This window comes from Micropterus salmoides, unplaced genomic scaffold (genome assembly GCF_014851395.1).
Source record: "Micropterus salmoides isolate LMB-PRFRI ecotype aquatic unplaced genomic scaffold, ASM1485139v1 Ms_hic_scaffold_11, whole genome shotgun sequence".
Classification (NCBI taxonomy): domain Eukaryota; kingdom Metazoa; phylum Chordata; class Actinopteri; order Centrarchiformes; family Centrarchidae; genus Micropterus; species Micropterus salmoides.
In genome coordinates, this window is record NW_024040152.1 from 13473258 (window position 1) to 13493927 (window position 20670).

The following is a 20670-nucleotide window of genomic DNA, read 5'->3' on the forward strand; positions in this document are numbered from 1 at the left end:
AATGCCACTTTCAAGTAGCCTATAGAAAAGGACCTCATGCCAGATGAAATCAAAGGCTTTTTGGAAGTCAACAAAACAGACATATACCTTTCTTTTCTTAATGTTTAATTCTTGATCAGTTAGTCTGGGGGGTAAATATATGGTCTGTTGTGCGGCAATTTGGCATTTATGCAGAATATTGTGCTTATCAACAAAGTTGACAAGTCGTTTATTAATGAGATTGATGATGAATGTTTTTCCCAGGTCACTGGATACACATTCCTCTGTAGTTATTTGGGTCATATTTATCTCCAGATTTATGAATTAGGGTTATTAAACCTTTGTTCCAGATGTCTGGAAAAGTATTGAATAGTTGAATAGTAGTATAGCCAATCTGATTTTATGGTTTGAGTATTTGATCACTTCGTTGAGGATTCCATCAATACCGCAAGCCTTTTTCCTTTCAGGGACTGGATGACTTCTGTTAATTCTTGTTCTGTTACAGGGTAATCTAGAGGGTTTTGGTTGTTTTTTTATCACCGCCTCCAGAGTTTTTCATTTCGTGAATATCTTGTACTGATCATTTTTTTTTTTTGTAATATTACTAAAGTGATTAATCCAAGTATTTCCATCTTGGATTGCCAAATCATCCTGCTGGGTTTTTTTAGGTTGTTCCATTTCTCCCAGAACTGGTTGGACTCTAAGGATTCCTCATTTCACAGAGCTGGTTCTTGCTGTGTTTATTCTTAGTTTTTAGGGTGTACTTGTATTGTTTCAGAGTGGCCTCATATTGACAGCGTATGCTGTGGTTCCCCCTTCGAGGGAACTCAAACGGCATCGGTTACAACACCATGGGAACGCATAGTCGTAAGCAACGCAGTGTCTCGTTCCCCTTCTCGGGGAACCAGAGTTACATACGTAACCCGAGATGTTATGTCGGTCCCTATGCTTTTCATTTGATGATTTCCATAAAGTTTTCCTTAGGTTTTTGCATTCAGTGTCAATCCGTTGGTTTTTTGGTTTGGAGGCTTTCAAATTAGACAATGAAGCCAAATGATGAAATATTGAATTGATTTTGTACACAGCAGAATTTACACCAGAATTATTCTGGGGAAATGTTTCAGTTAGAAATGAGTTCAATCATGTATGTTTTGATTTTCCAGTGCCTTTGGTACACCCCCATGCTGTCTGGGGTCCATGGTATATGTGCTGTTAAACAGTTCACAGGCAGTAGGGGTCCCAGACTTAGACTGAGCCCTTTTCAGATTGTGATTTTGCTGTGGTCTGTGAGGGGGCTGACTGTGAAAGCTCTGAGAGACATTGGATCTAGATCTGTAATGAAATAATCTACCGTATTATTGCCAAGAGCTGAGCTGTAAGTGTAGCGACCCAGAGAGTCCCCTCGTAGCCTGCCGTTGACTATGTACAGACCCAGCATACGGCAGAGCTGTAAAAGCTGCATACCGCTTGTATTAAGCTTGTCAAAGCTTTTTCTAGCAGGACATTCAGGGAGGGGGAAGCAGGTGTTTCCAGTTAAGTGTTTGTCTCCCTGGGTGTTCAGTGTCAGCTCTTTCTCCTGTTCGAGCGTTCAAGTCTCCACAGAGTAATACATTTCCCATGGTTTTATAATGGTTAACTTCCTCAAGAATAGAGGAAATATATGGGCTGTAGTAGAGGGATTCTGATGGAGGTATATAGATGGCACACATGTAGACTCTCATCTTTTGCTCAGCACAAATCATCTGTTAATTTTCAACCATATTTAAGAGTCTTCTTTTTTTAATAACTGTGATGGACTGGCTCAGTTCTGATTTACACCATATAATCAGGCCTCCTGAATCTCTGCCTTGGGTTATTGTGGGATTTTTTGTTGATGGTATAATCTCAGTGTAGCTGTGAGGACGACCAGTGGAAACATCTTCTCTGCACCATGTCTCCTGTAAAACTATGTCAGAGTCTTTTAACTCTCTATTAAAATCTGGATTTCTGCTCTTTAAACCAAAAGCTGATGATCTCAGACCTTGAATGTTCCAACATGTTATTGTAAACGATTTCATCTCCAAGTATGATCTGGTCACAAATTAGACAAACACCTTAAAAAAAACAAATAATAGTAAACTAGATATTAAAAAATATTAGCAAACCATGTAGCTATATGAGGCGAGAGCAGCGCAGGTTTAGCATGTGTAATATGTCTTTTAGTTCACCAGAGGGGGTGGGGCTGTGGCTCTTCTCACCGCTGCGGCATAGTTCAGTCCAATAGGCTGCTGCTCCTGTAGTCTTGGTTCTGCCGTTGGGATGAGGGGGGGTATAGGACCTCCAGGCTGGGGGGCTTTCTGGCTGGGTATCAAATGGCCAGTGTTGTGTTGGTTGTGGGTTGCGATGTTGGTGATGTGGTGGGTTTGGTGGCCTGGCCGTCCTCTCTGATGGCCGGGGGTGGATGTATGGTGGAGGTCTGGATGGTCTTGGAGGTCTGCGTGGGGTCTGTGTTGTGTGGTTACCCCTTGGAGTGGTGGTAGGGCTCCTTCCAAGAGCAACATCCTTCAGGGTCCTAGCAAGGGTGGGGACTGCATTTCTGTGTAGGTGTATGTTATCATACAGGCAGTCCAGGTGCAGGGTCGGGTGGTGGGCCAAGAACACGTTGGGTTTGAGGGCACAGTCCCTGGAGAGTCTGATATTCACTCTGTGAATAGTGTGGGGGTGGAAGTCTCTCCTGTGCAGCTGCGTGGATATGACTATCTTGCTGGTAGGGAAATTGGTGGAGGCTTGCTCAATGACTCTCCTCAGAGTCTGCCAGTCTGTCCTGCTGGGACCTTAAGTCCTTGGTGCCTGTATGGATGATGATGTGGCTAGGTGAGCCTAGCTCAGGCACTGTTAACAGCTCCAGGGCTCTCCTGGTGTTGGGGCACCAGATTTTCTCCGTTCTGTGCCTTGGGAATAAGGTCTTTTCATCCAGGAACTTCCCATTAGAGTCCACGAGGAGGATAATGTCAGCCCTTCTGCCTGTGTGTTTGTTCAGACTCAGCTGTCGGGTCTGGATGTGGAGCTGTGGTGGTGGTTTGAGGTCTGGAGCTCCTAGCTGGAGGCTGGCTAGAGGCCGGGCCTTGGACAGGTGCAGGGGTGTGACTGGCGTCTTGGCTTGGGATGTTTGTATGGAGGCAGCTGATTGGTACAGGGGGGATTAGAGTCTGCACCAGGCTGTGTGAGAGGGGGGGGTCCTCGAGGAAAGGGCTGTGTTGTCCTTCAGCAGGTGTAGTGAGAGTTTGGCTGGATGTGGTCTGGATCTGAGAGGCGGGCACAGGGGGTTGTGTGGAGTTCAGTCTGGCTTGTAGACTGAGCCTGTCCCTGTCCTGTAGCTCTTCTCTGAGTAGCCAACTCAGTTCTGCAGTTGTCTCTGTCCTGAGAGGATCAGTGTCAGCATCTGCAGGCTGTCTGTCTGGAGCAGGGACAGAACAGGACGGTTTGACTCCCAGGGTTGGAGCGATGCTTGCGAGGACATTCTTTCTCCTTCTCAGCTCTCAGTCTCATAGCAGGAAACTCGAGCTCAAACTGTCTCAGGTCGCCTTGTATCATGGTAGTTCCATTTTTGAACAGGTTTACTGTTATTCTGCTGGTGTCAGAGTAATTTTCTTCCAGTACACTTATTTTCCATCCATTACAAATGCCTGCTCTCTTTATTGCTGGGTAATGAGAGCTGAACACATTCAGCCAGGCACATGGTTCATCCGTCCAGAAGATTAAATTGCAGGATCTTCCATCTTTGTAGTCGTCCAGGAACAGGATTTCTGGTCTTTCTCAAAGTAATGTATGTTTATATTTTCCCTGTGCATTGAGATACGAAAGTTAATTGTGCTGACTGTACAGCTCAGACACACACTGACTGCCAAGCAATCAAACTCAATAACGAACAAGAAGAAACAAACAACATGGAAACAGATAACGGAGGCAATTAACGATTGCTCTGACTCCGGCTGCCTTCGGACAGAAAGCGATGTGAGGAAAAAGTGGAGAGACCTCCTGAGCAAAGCAAAAAAAGATTTGTCTTCAAAAAAACACCACCTGACTGGCGGGGGTCCTCCCCCAAAAACTTCCGTGTACAGTATCATAATTGTGGATATCTTTGGAGAGGATTCCCCGGCTTTTATTGGTTTGGTTGGTGCGGAAAGTGGCGGTACCGACCTGGAAGAAACTGCTGTCTCTCCAGAGATGGATGTCGACCACTCAAGCGAGAGTGTGAATTGTGAAGGTGTGTAGCCTATATATTAGAGTAGCCTACAATAACAGTTTTAGTAGTTGTCAGATAACAGTAGGCCTATGAAAGATTCTCTGTATTTTCAGACTCGATGGAGGCCCAAGTCACTCCACAAAATTCTCATTAAGGCAGCAGCGGTGCACCGCAGGTGAAACGGAGGAGGATCTGCAGCAGACTTGTTTCTTTCTTTCTTGAGAAAGAAATTGTTAGAGTGGAGAGAATTTTACCTTGAGGACTCCAATGCACCGCTCAACGAGGGACCTAGTGGTGGTGTGGATGGTGTTATACCGTCGTTCTTGCTCAGTCCTCGGAGCAATTATAGGCGTCATCACCCAGCGTTTCAGTGGGTATCCACTGTCGCTGAGAAGCAGCCCATTTACTCTTCCAGCCTCGAAATCCTGGTATAACGCACTCTCTCGGAGGATGCGTGCGTCATGGGTAGATCCAGGCAATCTTGCCACCAAATTAAAGATGTTATAATTGGCGTCACAAGTAATCTGCACATTGATTGAATGGTATCCCTTGCGGTTGACATACAGATACTCATGCTCAGATGGAGTCCCATCGATGCAGCTCACAATACCAGGAATGCCAGAGGCCCGGAGGAAACAGCGTTTCATCACCGCAGACTCGGCCTCAGTGGGGAGGTGAGCAGATCACGGAAAGCGATGGCTCAGTGCCAGTGACACTCTGCAGATGGCCCGACATGCGGTGGATTTGTGGACATTAATCATGTCTCCAACAGTGTTTTGAAACGCACCATTTGCATAAAAACGTAGCGCTATTAACAGCTGTAATGCGGGTGTCAATGCTGCGTTGTGATCCAACACAAACTGTAAGTCGGGTAACAGCTCTTCAACAAGTTCATAAATATCTCTCCAACAGAATTGAAACCTCTGAATCAGCTCCTCATCATTGTAAATGTCCAATGGATTTCTTCTGTCCCTAATAACTCTCTCCCATCTAAAAGCCCGCTCATTGTAAAGTCTGTGTATAAGGCGCGCCATGTCTTTACGGCTGCTTTATCAAGTGGTTACCATAGAAACTTGCCTAGATTTTGACTTTACGCCTGCTACTGACTAGGCGTAAGATTTAAGCCTGGTCTTAGCGAAAAGAGGACTTAAGCCTGGATGGTGAACTACCCCTTAGTTATGCAGCTATAGGCCTAGATTGCCGGGGGACTTCCCATTATGCACTGAGCTCCTATCTTCTCCTCTCTAAATCTGTATGCAACCTCATCCCATTAGTGCATGTCATTGACTTGACTTCTTCCCTTTCCCATAGACTTGTGCTTTCTCATCCCTCTCCTCTCTCCTGTCACCTTCTGCAGGTGTTTCTGGCTCTTGAGCTGCGGAGTCTGGATCTGTGGTTGCAAGTCGCCTGTTGCCCCATGTCCTATTATTATTATCATCATTAACAATACTGTAATTATTAGGACCATCAGTCTGTACCACTACTACCTTTACTGTCTGTATTTCTGTGTGGATATTGTGTTGGCCCCTCTCCCTCCTTGGAACTCTGTGAATAATATCACAATAAGTACAGTCTAGACCTGCTCTATATGAAAATCGCATTGAACTGTTGTTGTGAATTGACGCTATGTAAAAAAGATAGATAGATATAGATATAGATATATAGATATATAAATAAATGGAATGAAAGTGCTAATTGCTGTAATCAGAACAAAGGACAATGTGTCCCCACAGCAGCTGTGGTTTCATGTCATAACTGATAATAAATTCAGTTTTAATAAATCTTGATTACTACTACTTAACATTTCAGCTGTTGTATAACAGACATGACATCTTGTGTCATACAGCCTTCAAAAGTATGATAAAGTGTTCTTTCACACTAACTGAAGACAGATAATGTCTTATCAAATTGCTACTTATATAACCTTTTTTTAACTCCTTATCAGATTCTGTAGTTAACGAACACCATTATGTCTTTCCATTCATTTTTTTTTGTTGTTCCACAAGGTGTGCGCCAACGTGCTACCATGAAATGTTTTGATGATACATTTACAACACATTTTGGATTAGTTACCTTTTGACCACAGTGTCCTGGGCAAAATTTCATTCACCTGTGTTGGTCTTATTGAGGGTAGGGCATATATCAATGAGACCTGAGGCTAGGACTAAATGCAGGACTCAAAAAGCAAATTAAATCACACCAACACAATTTGGATGAATTAGAAAAGTAAAATCATTGGAAAAGAAAAGTTGACATAAGATGAAACTGGGACTATTTTTTTTTTTTCAAAAGGAAGGAGTCCCACTGAAAACTGTTCACAATTATGCATGCGTATTATCAAGTGTAACTTGATTTTCACTTAAATTGTTGTATTAGCAGCTCTGTGAGGATATACCTACAATATAGGCACTGCAGTGCTGTGAGCTAAATGCTAACATCAACTATGTTTAACTGCCATAATGTTTACCATAGTCACCATTGTAGTATCATCATGCTAACATTAGCAAATTAGCAAAAAAGAAAAAGTATAGCTAAGGCTGATGTCATTCATTTTGCACGTATTTTGTTAAAAATCATTCAAATCAATTTTGTAGATTTCAGTCTTCTAATATTGAATTTATTGTAAAAGAAAATGTCAACTTCATAGAGGCACTAGATATTAGTACAACTTCTTAACCTGGATATGTTTAACTTTACATGTAGACAAATTAGCTAGTCGCTGATTATTTTTGCACCGTACCTATGGGTGTACTGTTAATGTACTACTTTGATGCTGGGAGGTTGTGGAGTTATAACAAGCTCCTTTTTATAAGATTTGTTGGAGATTTATTGATTTGCAGACCAAAAAGCAGTTTGCCTATAGACTACCATTATAAAAGAGAAAGGCTACCTGTAAAACTTTTACTCAAACTCAAACTGCAAAAATGTCAATTATTATTCTTTGTGTTGTGAATTTTTAATCCATGGTGGGTTTATATTTTCGTCTGTTGTGCTTGGTTGTGTCCATTTGTTATAATAAATCCATGCAGCACAAATTTCATTTTGATTCAAATGTTGCTGAATAGTGATTGATGCCTCGACAACAGAATAATTGTATGTATAAAACCTTTCATATTGTCACTGAAGTAATACCCACAACAACAGCATCTTAAAGTTTTTTGGTGTTGCATATAACTGAAGCAAATTAGTGAAACAATATGGCTACACCTGACATTCTCAATTCTCTCTCACATTATTTGCATGACTCTTACTTTTTGTTTTTTTTGAGAGTGGCAAGACAAAAGAAGTAAAGGTGAAGAAGTCCATGGCTCCTCCCATCAAACACACATACAGTACTTACAGCACCTCCTCTCTGAAAACACGTTCCACATGCATGGAGGCTGCAGCAGATATGAAAACATCTGTGACACTGATGATCATCCTGGGAGCCATCTCAGGTGAGCTTTTACCATTTCACGTTTTTTTTTTTTTTTTTGCTTCTTGTCAGAAAGAAACACTTCTAAAACACTTTAACACCCAACTCTTCTGGCATGTTATGATTATTTAGGTTATACTGTATAGGTAGTTAAATTTAAAAAGCTGAGTTACTGCTGACAATATTTTTAGTTAGTTTGTAAATGTGCAGTAGATTTGGTTTACATTTTCATAATGCTCTGTAAATATTTAAATAAGTCTTGATAGTGCCAATTTAGATATGAGGACGAGTGCACTGCTCTCATGACCATTGTTACATGATCTTTTCTCGTTAATACGACTTAGATAACATTTTTGTTTAGCCTTCATAGCTAACAGCAGATAGCAGCTGTGAGACTCAGACAGGTGCTATATATCAGTGATAGCTCTGAAGGCTGGATTTTATTTAAATTGTTTGTAAACTGATTCCATTCTCCCAGTTATCTACAGTGCATTGTCAACCAAGTTTCAGTCTCATTTATGCAAACATGTAACATGTCTCCTCCAGGTTTAAGCCACGGAGAAGGTTTGCTACCAGACAGTCTTATTGCAGCTGTTGGAGGGACTGTGATGTTTACCACAACAGTGACTCCACCAGAAACACCATTCATGGTAGTAACCTGGAGTTTTTCTGATATCACTGGTACATCTAATTTAATAACCTCGACTAGTGTAAACATAATCGGACCAGCGTATACAGACAGAGTCACCCTCTTCAGATCTACTGCATCTCTGGAGCTCAGGAATTTGGCTCTTAATGACACTGGAGAATACAAAGCCACCGTTATACCAAATGGGGGAGCACAGCAGAAAGGAAACTGCAGACTGGTCATACATGGTAGGTTGATGCATCACTGTTTCAGTGTTGAGTTAGTGTCATAGCGAAAACCTTCTCAAGATTTTGTTCCTTTAAGAGGTATTTTAAAAGTGATACTTCCACTTAACCAAAACAACCAATTGCATAGAATCAAATGTAGTGCCATCATTTTCAAACATACCTGCAGTCATGGCTTGATGAACTGTCAGAAGCCAAAATAATTTCACTTTTCAAAATCTTATAATAGTCTAGTTGGACAATGCAAATACTTGTTGTTTCCACTGATGTTTAACATCTTTAATTCTCTTAATCTGCTGAATAGGACAGGAATAATATAAATGGATATCTACCTTAAATGTAGCTGATTTGAGGTGGTTCACAGTGTGTTACTTCCAAATGATTTACAAGCAGTACGTAATGTTTTGTCAAATTTGTCAAATTATTGTAGCTAGCTAAATTTCTTCACACCTATTCCCACATTTATGACCTTGACTACCACCCACACCTGCACCTGCTGCACTTTCCTGCAGCCTTTTTCTTGTGTAATATCATCATTATCAGTTCAATTAAAACCTGATTTGGATTGACATACAGGGAGCAAGTGTTTACTAAGTCAGGCAGTTATTTTCTCATCATCAAAATATATAACATGGTAATCACTATTTTGTGACTGTTAAGTTGTGTTTGACACCAGCGTAGAAAGGTGTGTGATAGAATAAATGTAGAAAAGCCAGAGAAATTGATTTATACAATCTTTTTGCCCCAAGTGTTACCCCTAATACTTTAATTCTTTGCTTCAACCCACAGTGCCAGTCTCTAATGTAATAGTAAATGCCAACAGCACAGACTTAGTGGAGTTCAGCAGCTCTGTCCATCTGTCCTGCTCCTCCTCTGGATCCTCCCTCTCTTTCCTCTGGCTGAACGGCAGCTCTGAGGTTACAGCCAGCGACAGAGTTCAGCTCACTGATGGAGGCTCCACTCTCACTATAGTTAATGTGACCCGCTATGACCAGGGACCATTCAGGTGTCGTGTGTTCAATCCTGTCAGTAATGGCACCAGTGATCCAGTAAACCTAACCATCAGCTGTGAGTTACAAAATTTATTGCTCAGTCTTTATATGTTATTTCAAAATCAAGAGCTTAAAGTTTTCTTTGTTTGCTTTGATTTTCTGGCACCGAGCAAGTAATCACTGCAGATAGTATGATAACGATTCAGTTATGCTTTTGACTGGTACAGAACAGTTATGACCACAAGTACACTGCATGCCCTAAATACCTTTTTTTTCTCAACATTTTATTGTTAACTGTCTTGTTTTCTCTTTGCCTTCCACACACTGCAGATGGCCCAGAAAATATTAATTTGACATCTCCGTCACAAGAATACTTTGTGGAAGGATCAAACATCTGCCTGACCTGCTCAGCTGTCTCCAGACCTGCTGCCCAGTTTCAGTGGTTTCTGAATGCAGACCTGCTTTCTGATACTGGACCAGAGCTCAGACTGATGAACATTCAGACGGGTCACAGTGGTAACTACAGCTGTCGGGCCTTTAACAACAAAACTCAGAGATATCAAACATCTCAGCGTTCAGATGTAACTATACTGAGTAAGTTGAAAAAGGTCTTTAGTTTAGTTTTTTAGTAGTGATGTGCAATAAGATGGCATTTCAGTGTCAACTTGTGGCATTTGAATGTAGTATGTAATTGAATTAGTTTGCATTCTATTAATATCAAATAACGAACAGGACACAAAAATATGAAAGATGTGTGGCAACCATACACTGTGAATGAAAAGCTGGCAACATGTCATGTGTTTGCGTTGTACGGCCACTAGAGGACACTGCCACAATAAACCTCAAAATGAGTCGTAATTTTGTGTGGCTGATGGTCGTTTTTCTGTTAAGGACAGGCTCATGTGTGGTGTATGTCTTTAATTAAAAAAAAGAAGAAAAATAAACAATACAATACCTTTGAGTTTAGCATTTTAACCATTTGAACACATAGATCTCCCTTCTATTATCCCTTAAATTAGTTAAAGTTTGTAAAAACAATAAGTTCCCCACATTGTATAATATGACCATGGTTTATTCCCCCATAAAGTAGTTAGATGTCGACTAAAATCTGAGTTGTTTAATGCATAGCTTAATTTTTTTACCCCCCAATATTAAGTCTTACATATTTTAGCTCTGAGCATTTGGTTAATGTTGTGTGGATTTCAACACGGTTTGAACTCTCATGCAGCCTTGTTCTTACGAAATATCATACAACAACCTAATTTTGCAACTTTATACTAAGTCACAATTGTTTATCATGGATTCTTAGGGTTAGCAATGTTGTCAATACTTAAATTGTATAAAATTATAATTAATAAATTTTTCTTCCACAGCGCCAGTATCCACTGTAAAGGTAAATGCCAGCAGCACAGACCTAGTGGAGTTCAGCAGCTCTGTCCATCTGTCCTGCTCCTCCTCTGGATCCTCCCTCTCTTTCCTTTGGCTGAACGGCAGCTCTGAGGTTACAGCCAGCGACAGAGTTCAGCTCACTGATGGAGGCTCCACTCTCACTATAGTTAATGTGACCCGCTATGACCAGGGACCATTCAGGTGTCGTGTGTTCAATCCTGTCAGTAATGGCACCAGTGATCCAGTAAACCTGGTCATCATCTGTGAGTTACTAACTTTGATTATATATCATGTGCATTTAAATCCCAGTTTAAAATGTCCAGCTTGATTTGTCTAAGTCATGGTTCATACGTTTCTTTGTTGCTTTGTTTGTTTTTGCTGGTATTGAGTCACTGCAGTTAGGACAATAATTCTGCATTTGACTGATACAAAGCAGCTGTACATCTCTTGCCGTTTCCTCTGCATATTTTACTGGTGACCATGTGTTTTTATGTTTCTTGCCGCAGTTGGCCCAGAAAATATAAATCTGACACTATCTCCATCACAAGAATACTACGACGAAGGGTCAGACGTCAGCCTGATCTGCTCAGCTGTCTCCAGACCTGCTGCCTTGTTTCAGTGGTTCCTGAATGGAGACCAGCTCTCTGAAACTGGACCAGAACTCAGACTGATGAACATTCAGACGAGTCACAGCGGAAACTACAGCTGTTGGGCCTTTAATAACAGAACTACGGCAAATCAAACATCTCAGTCTGCAGCAGTCTCTGTTCTAAAATGTACGTTGTAGTGAATCTTCTTGTCACTAAGGGCTAAAATGGGTAGCGCTTAGACCCCTAGTGTCTACAATGTCTCTTTTAAGGTTAGAGATTGTAGAGGCTTTTCAAGAGTTTTTTGGGCTAGACATAATTCCTTAGAAACTATTCGGTTGTGTTGTTTGACACATAATTGGTGCATAACTTAATATTCTTTGCTGAAGATGATGCATTCAGTCAGATCAGTTGATCAGTTAATGACTCCTAACATTTATTGTTTTTTCTGCCCATAGCGCCAGTATCCAATGTAGTAATAACTCCCAACACCACAGATTTGTCAGAGCTCGACAGCTCTGTCCATCTGTCCTGCTCCTCCTCTGGATCCTCCCTCTCTTTCCTCTGGCTGAACGGCAGCTCTGAGGTTACAGCCAGCGACAGAGTTCAGCTCACTGATGGAGGCTCCACTCTCACTATGGTGAATGTGACCCGCTATGACCAGGGACCATTCAGGTGTCATGTGTTCAATAATTTCAGTAATTACACCAGCGATCCAGTAAAACTCTCCATCAGCTGTGAGTTACGCATTCAGTCTTTGATGTTACAGCATCTGCATGCAAATGCTAGATAGACCTTTAAATTTGTGGCTTGATTCATGATTATTACAACCATTATGTCAGGAGTGATTTTGGCTAAATTTCTTTTTATTGTGCTCCTTGCTGTTTGATTGTTGCAGTGTTAGGCTGGTAGTGAGTAAATTATAACTGTATTTAGTTTAATGATGCAGTTCGTCATTTGAGCAACATATTTAACAGTAATGGTTCCCTTCACGCTGAGCCACGCTGCATGCAACATGCAGCTTTTCTAAAGCTACTTTTCCTTTATTGGTGAACATAGTTTCATTTCTTTTCCCACAGTTGGTCCAGAAAATAGTTATTTGACAATCTCTCCATCGCAAGAATATCACAAGGAAGGATCAAACATCAGCCTAATCTGCTCAGCTGTCTCCAGACCTGCTGCCCAGTTTCAGTGGTTTCTGAATGCAGACCTGCTTTCTGATACTGGACCAGAGCTCAGACTGATGAACATTCAGACGGGTCACAGTGGTAACTACAGCTGTCGGGCCTTTAACAACAAAACTCAGAGATATCAAACATCTCAGCCTGCAGCTGTCTCTGTACTGAGTATGTTGAAATATGTTTAAGTTAAATGATTACAATACAATGGATTTAAGTTTAACATTGAATACTTGACTTGCTGCTAAGCTCTATTTTTTTAAACATTTTTACCCACAGCACCAATTTCCAGTGTGGAGGTGACTTCAAACAACACACACTTGTTAGAGTTCAGCAGCTCCGCCCATCTGTCCTGCTTTTCTTCTGGATCCTCCCTCTCTTTCCTCTGGCTGAACGGCAGCTCTGAGGTTACAGCCAGCGACAGAGTTCAGCTCACTGATGGAGGCTCCACTCTCACTATAGTAAATGTGACCCGCTATGACCAGGGACCATTCAGGTGCAATGTGTCGAATGGTGTCAGTAGTGTAATCAGCCAGCCGGTGAATCTTTTCATCCAATGTGAGTTTATGGCAAAGGGACTTGTGCAACAAACCTTAAGATGGCAATTACTCTGAGGCTCTAAATCCCAGCTATTTCAGTAGGACTGGAAAACCCTGATGCTCATAACCAATGTCCACCATTAACCCTAAGCCATGAAACCTCACAGATTCAAATTAACATTACCTATATGATCAACATTAATATTGTGCAAAAGGTTGCAAGGGCTCCAAATGCCATATATTAAATAATTGGTCACGGTGTCCTAGATATTTCTGTGACTAGCAACTTGTAAGGCTTATATTTTATATGTAAAAGTAATTATTTGTTCTCATTTCTGGATGTAACAACATTACTTATTGTCAAACATACAGTATTTAGTTCACCAAAGAACTAGGCAAAGTGTTTTTTTAATTGTACATGCTTAATTGTTCTGACCAGCTCATTAAATTGAATTGATAAAAGTATATTTTTTATTACAACAATTTTAAACTTCTTCCACAATTCCCAATCATCACCGTTTTTAACATTAGACTGCTATGGATGCTATATGGACTGTGGTTAATTACCTCGAGCAATGCACATGCACTGCCAAATTTCAGAGTGATACAGCTCTTAGCCCTCCCAATTTTAATGGAAATATGTGTAATTTGGCCTGGACTAAGCTTCCTTCAACTAACTTTGAAGCATTTGTTTGGTTGAGCTTGTGAAGGGCAAAGCAAGACCTGCATTTCCTTCCAGGCAGCTTTGCCTCTAGGTTTGTGACACTCAACCAAAACCAAAGAATTAAACCCACAATCACATGGAATCCCTCAATATAGCCAAACAAGGATAACTTCAGCAGTCTGATTCTTTGTGTTACAGATGGACCTGACAACGTGGCCATCAAAGGACCTGAATCCATACATGTTGGAGATTTGATGATGCTTTACTGCTCCACTATGACTGTACCATCAGCATCGTTTACCTGGCTTTTTAATGGAAAGCCAACCACTTTTCATGAATCTGTGTATGTCATAACATCAATCAGAAGCTCTGACAGTGGGACGTACACCTGCACTGCTGTGAATACTGCCACAGGGCAGAGTCAAACAGTGAACCATGAGTTAACCGTTATAGGTTTGTGACAAAAACTGACACAGAAAAATACTATACATCAATGAGACATTTGTTTGAAGAGCATATTTTGAATGAATCTTGTGTTTTTTCAGATTTCACATACTGTGACTGCCTAACTGCTGCTAAAAGAGCTACTTTCATAACAGCTGGATGTTGTCTTATTATTGTAGCAGTGAGTGGAACAATTGCATATAGTCTGATAAGGCGGAATAGGTAAGCATAAAACAGGTTATGATTTCCATTGAAAAAAGGTACATAATGGTATGTTATCTTGAATTGTACTAGTCTGTAAGATGATGCCACATCACCAGGAAATAATATATTATAATAATTGTGTATCATGATAATAATTTATAATACAGCGGAATTATCTAAAATAACTAGTTTATGGCAATTCACGAAAAAATACATAATTAAAACATGAGTCAGGATAATTATGTAATTAGTGGTTAATTGGTTCAATGAACCGCTATTCATGACCTTGTTTTTCATAATGACCAAAAAACTGAGAAACTGATGCACAATGTAATGCAATGCAATAGCACTGGATTATATTCCAAAATATATTATGACATATAAACATCATACCTGTGTAAAAATAAGTTTTTTTTAGATGGTAAAATTTATTATTTTTGTGTTGACTTAAATTTATAGTAACTTGAGGCTACATGTAGTTTTCTGTACATTTAAAGGTGTTTCTAAAAGTGTGTAATATATAGAGGGGCAAAATATTAGAAACCTCTTTGACACAATGATAACACAAAATAAATATTACAGCCATGAAAGTCCTCAATGCTTTAAGAAGCTAGTTCAAATATTTTTTGAATTTTGAGTAATATCTGGCTGGCCACATTTTAAGTGCCTTATTTTTATTTTTCAGAGTCAACAGCAATTACCCACCACATCAAAAAGGTTAGTGCTCATCTGACCCAAGCTCTTGGCTTGTCTTATATACACAACAACAATAGAAAGACTTGTTTCTCAACATTAAACGTGACCAATCTCTGTTTTGACCCCTTAGAAAAATTAAGCATGAAAGAGAACCATTCAGATCTGTATAAGATCTCAGTAACAGCACAGAAGGACATATCTTCCTTTCAAGGTGAGTCACACATGACTGAATGAAATGGAATAATATATTTTAAAAAGAGAGCATCCACATGTTTTTTTGAGTTCACGTTTTAGTATCGTGATCTGTACTTGCCAATGTATTGAATATGTGCCACAAACAAAAAATATTATATTTTCAATTGGAGTTTTATGTTCAGATTGGTTCAGAAATTACACATTGCTTTAGCCCAACAATTGCTGACAACATTTTGTAGGCGTGCTGTTGATCAAAACACTGAATCCTCTTTCTAATCATTTCTTTACTTTTCCTCCTGCAGCATAAATAAAATGAGGAAACACAAACACTCATAAGAAGCCTTCTGCAATTTTGAAGTTCAACAGTCTCAAAGGAAAACAGCAGTATTTTTGATTTTTAATTTATTTATTCAACCCAACCATTTTCTACCGCTTTCAGACTAGTTCACTGTGCTGAGTTTGATTTTAGATGCATTGCTGCATTGCAACATTTGTGAAACATGTAACTTGGTTGTATGATAATGATGATGGTTTTGTAAGAATTGTGTGTAAGAAATGAATACTTAAATGTATGTGCTAAAGTATTAAATTGTTATTTGTTTGAAATAATCATTAAAAATAAAGTAAAGGAACATGTCTATACAAGACTTTTGTTGTGGATATAGTATAACTGCCTCTGCCAAAAAGTGTGGCCAAATAATGAATCTCCCCAAGCAGACAAATATAACGAGCACACAGCTTGATGACAGCATGTACAGGATTGTGCTTACTTACACAATACTTTATACTTATATACTTTATAAGGTTGTATGTTATACACAAAGCAGAACTTCATACAACCTTCCTAAGGTCTCAGCAAACTAGGTTAACTACCCTCAACTGTGGGCTATTGGAGCATTTGTGAAGTGAGGTATTTTTTCCATTCAAGTCATTAAAGCCTCACCTTATCTTATTTTACAATGTGTCTAAATTTTATAGGTGTCCAAATGTTATACCATTATTACAGTGGTGAGCAATGCTTTAGAAGAATTTCAAGGTCACATTTGTACACAGTATGTTGCGCTGTGCTATATATGTACATGAAAAGTTAGAAAAGTTTCAAATTTCCCACCAAGTTCAATAAATGACCTATATGACTTACTTTGATTTGTCACAGATAATGAATCAGAATCAGAATCGGGTTTATTGCTAGGTACATTTTCACATACAAGGAATTTGCCTTGGTATGAATTGGTGCTTACAGTACACATAACATAAATAGTAGTTTAAGATACTAAGTTTGTCATACAATCCACACCCAGCTGCTCGGCTACACGTATCTGCTGACTAAACATGACAATGACAGCCTCACACAGCAGAGTTTCTAATATATTAATGGTGCCAAATTCATAAATCCATCAATCCAATCTAGCCATCTTCTACCACTTATCCAGGGTTGCAGGGCTGGACTGGGACAAAAAATCGGACCTGGCATTTTTGGCCAAGGCGGCCCACCAAAATCAGTCGGACACCCCTCACCAATACACCTTCCTTGCTTTTAAGGGCTTAGATCAGGGGTTTGACAAAAGTTAGTCCATGAGACTTGATACTGCACAATAGGACAACAAGACAACAATATATTTTAATAGGCTTAGTATTTGGGGTAAAAAATTTATTGATGAAATAGGGGGGTCTGGGGGTCCTCCCCCATAAGGTTGTAAACATTAAACACTTACTTTCCTGCATTCTGGAGACACACTTGTACCAACCCTCAAAAACTGCAACCTTGATATGCCATTTGTCAAACTGGCCCCTATAAATCATTGAGCTACATTTTAAAGATTAAATATCATAGGCCATATAAATACATTTATTATAATTTTTATAATTATTACTGAAATTTAAAAAATGATTTAAGCGGGGGGTCTGGGGGTCCTCCCCCTGAAAAATTTGGACTTTAAACACTTCATTTCCTGCATTCTGGTGAATTTTTCTGCACCAATTCATTGAGGAAATGTCTATTTACATAGAAGGAACATAGAACACAAAATTCAGGTGACAATTCAAAAAATAAAAATATAGTGTAATATAGTGTTGTAAGGCTCTCAGAAATTCTGTAATGCTGTCAAATATTTATCCTGCTTTTTATTTTATTTCATCCCTGCTGAGTAAACACACATGCAGGCATGACTTAAGTAACCTAAAGTCGTTAAATGTGTATGTTGCACCTTTTCACCTCAATGATAAATGAATTAATTTTAATTCAGTTATAAAACCGTGCACCTTAATAGCTCCTATGTTTCAGCAGCTTTTCTGCTCATGTTTAAAACTTTCTGCACATTTAAAATCCCTCCCACATATCTGTGTTCTCTGACATTTGCAGAATAACAATTTGAGATATAATATTACGAGATGTAATGTGAATGAAGTCATTATATTTTAACAAAATCTACCTGCCCCACTGCTGTGCATTACCCTGCGTTATTGCTCTGCTGATATGGTAGTAGGCTGCTACCCCCTTCAGACCGTCTGACAGACACAGAGCCCGTCTGGGACTGTACTGGATGAGACGAGCTCACTGCTCTTCATCAGAGGTAGAAAACCAAAACTGAAAACACTTGTGATCAGACAGAAATATCAGCACACAACCGCACACATGTTCACGTCAGCACCTCTAAGCTCACAACAGCTTCAGAGGGAATAAAGCATCCTGGAGCAGAGAGACAGTCAAACAGAGCAAAGTGTCTCTGAGTGAGGGGGACAGAGACAGAGAGAGAGAGAAAGAGACAGAAAGAGAGAGACAGGTGTGTCATGTTATTCTCTCACTACTTTGTGGCGACTGTTAACCGTTTGTGTAAGTAAATTGACTAGACGCTGACCGACAACATTTATATTTAAAAGTTTTGATTACAATTTTGCTCGGAACAAATTAGTAGTCGCTGACAAGCCCTGAAGCTGTGAGCAATACGCTCTCTCTCTCTCTCTCTCTCTCTCTCTCTCTCTCTCTCTCTCTCAATTCAATTCAATTCAATTCAAATTAGCATTATTGGCATGAATGTGTAACAACAATATTGCCAAAGCATCATACAAACTACATAAGAACAATCAACCCCATACATTTCATTAAACAAGTAATTAAAGCGTAAAGTAATCAAAGCGAATGTGTGTTTGTGTTAATAAAAAATATATATATATTAAAAATTAAAATAAAATAAATAAATAAAACAGTAAGCATGTGTGTGTGTTTTAAAAATATATATATTAAAAATAAAATAAATAAATAAAACAGTAAGCATGTGTGTGTGTGTTGTGTGTGTTAAATATATATATATATTAAAAATAAAATAAATAAATAAAACAGTAAGCGTGTGTGTGTTAAAAAAATAAAAGAATATTAAAAATTAAAATAAAATAAATAAATAAAACAATAAGCGTGTGTGTGTATGTTAAAAAAAATAAAAATATATTAAAAATTAAATAAACAAATAAAACAGTAAAAAAAAACTGTTTAAAAAATTTTAATATGTAAAAAAATTAAATTAAATAAATAAAATGAAACAGTAACTGTGTGTGTGTGTTTATATTAATAGACAAAAAAAAATTACTAAATTATCAAAATAATAATAATTTGAAAATCTGTACAAATATTTATCAGTCTGAGGTTCCACTGGTTGTCCTCACTTCATGGCACGAGGAGACATATTTTGCAGCATTTATTTCACATTTGGGCATTCCTCCCAGTAAATAGGGGAGTTTCTGTGTGTCTGATATAAATTTGAATTTGGGGTATATTTGGGAAATGTTTGCAAAGTGTTAGTGTTTTATATTTAGGGCATGAGGTTAGAAAGTGCAGCTCTGTCTCTATCTGTCCCCTGTCACACTGGGAGCAGAGTCTCTCCTCTTGTGGTAGCCAGCTCTGTCTGTGGTGACCCTTTTCTATGGCCAGGCTGTGTTCACTCAGTCTGTTTGTTGTCAATATTTTTCTTAATTTGGGACATTTTATTGTACTCAGGTAATTTGCCAGTGTCAATTCTCTTTTTAGGGTCAGATAACTAATAAGTAATTTACTTTGTGTTTTGGTTGTTTCTTTCCAGTAATCAATATAATTTTCTTTCTGCTTGCTGATAATTTGCTTTGGTCTGCTTGAGTTGGTGTTGCTGTCCTGAGGCTGTTGGGGACTTGTTACTGCAGAGAGCCTCAGGACAATCTGGCTGAGGGGACTCTTCTCTGGTTTCAGCTCCTGGTATGTTAGGGCTTTGTGGTGGTATGTCTGGGGGTTAACTGATTTTAAGTGACTGTAAAATTTAAGTGATCTTTTCACCCTCCCTCCCTGCTCTTTCCCTATAGGTTGAGCTACTCATGCTTACCGCTTCACCTCCTCTCTCCTCCTGCTCTCTCTCTCACTCAGTCACTCGCTAATACAGCCTCCTCCTCTGCCTGTCAGCGGCCACAGCTCTCCTTTACTCCTTCAAGTGCTTGTGCCTGCTCTACGCAGGGTACTGCAGCTGATGTTGAAGCTACTGCAGCCACGGTAACAAATATATAGGTTATTTTCGCGCATTTGGCGGCCTCCATCTGAAGATTTATTTGGGGGGTATGTATAGAAAATCACCCAATGGGCCGCTGTCCGTGCTTTATGGGCGGTTGTTGGCCCATTTTTAAAAAAACATTACAAATAAATAATTCAGTTACATAGCCCACCAGGCATTTGCCCGGTATGCCAGATTACCAATCCAGCCCTGCGGGGTTGGCTCGCAGGGACAGCACCTCCAGCATGGGACCCCAAACCTCAATTTTTACACTCTTAATGCTTTTTTAATCAGTTGCTGTCAAACTATATAATACTTTAACTTTCAAATTTCAGTGGCACTGATCTAGCAAAAAGGGTTCATGTTTACATGTCACATGAGTTGGTGACTAATTTGGCAACATATTATCAATTGGTTAACTGGTGACCTGTCCTTTTCCTCTGTATCATGCCAAGTGTTGATTGGAAAAGGCTCTTGATAAAGAAACTAAACTGCCCGGTCTGCTCAGGTATTGTGTTACAGTCCCATAGTATTCTACTTCTCAAAAGGCCTTGAAAAGCAACCTTGAAGAGCAACTATTATAAAATGTTTTTTATTAAATTAAATTAAAGGAGTGAGTAATATCTTGTTTATCTTCTTTGTATATGCATACAGTGTGACATAATCTACTGTACCATGTCTAAAATATTCATTGAAAGTTTATGGATTCATCCTGAATACTGATGAATGTTTAAAAAGCTTCCATTGCTTCATGTAGATTCAGATGGAAAATCATCACACCA

General features: G+C 39.3%; 1 protein-coding gene across 1 annotated transcript; it reads left to right on the top strand.

Annotated features, from left to right (window-relative positions):
• The first annotated feature begins 4819 nt into the window (after positions 1–4819).
• On the top strand, positions 4820–13711 carry LOC119898273 (carcinoembryonic antigen-related cell adhesion molecule 5-like). The gene is made up of 8 exons (XM_038712460.1): positions 4820–4878; positions 7475–7641; positions 9282–9560; positions 10858–11136; positions 11380–11580; positions 11919–12197; positions 12540–12806; positions 12918–13711. Exons 1-8 carry the CDS (start codon positions 4820–4822, stop codon positions 13250–13252), a joined length of 1866 nt encoding a protein of 621 aa, XP_038568388.1. The 3' UTR covers positions 13253–13711.
• Positions 13712–20670: the final 6959 nt, after the last annotated feature.

Bases quoted from the DNA above. Each gene is read 5' to 3' on its own strand.
- LOC119898273 (XM_038712460.1), top strand. From the start codon at position 4,820: ATGCCAGAGGCCCGGAGGAAACAGCGTTTCATCACCGCAGACTCGGCC. The intron at 11,581-11,918 runs GTTGGGCCTTTA...TTCTGCCCATAG, and splicing joins TCACAGCGGAAACTACAGCT to CGCCAGTATCCAATGTAGTA. The intron at 12,807-12,917 runs GTATGTTGAAAT...TTTTACCCACAG, and splicing joins TGCAGCTGTCTCTGTACTGA to CACCAATTTCCAGTGTGGAG.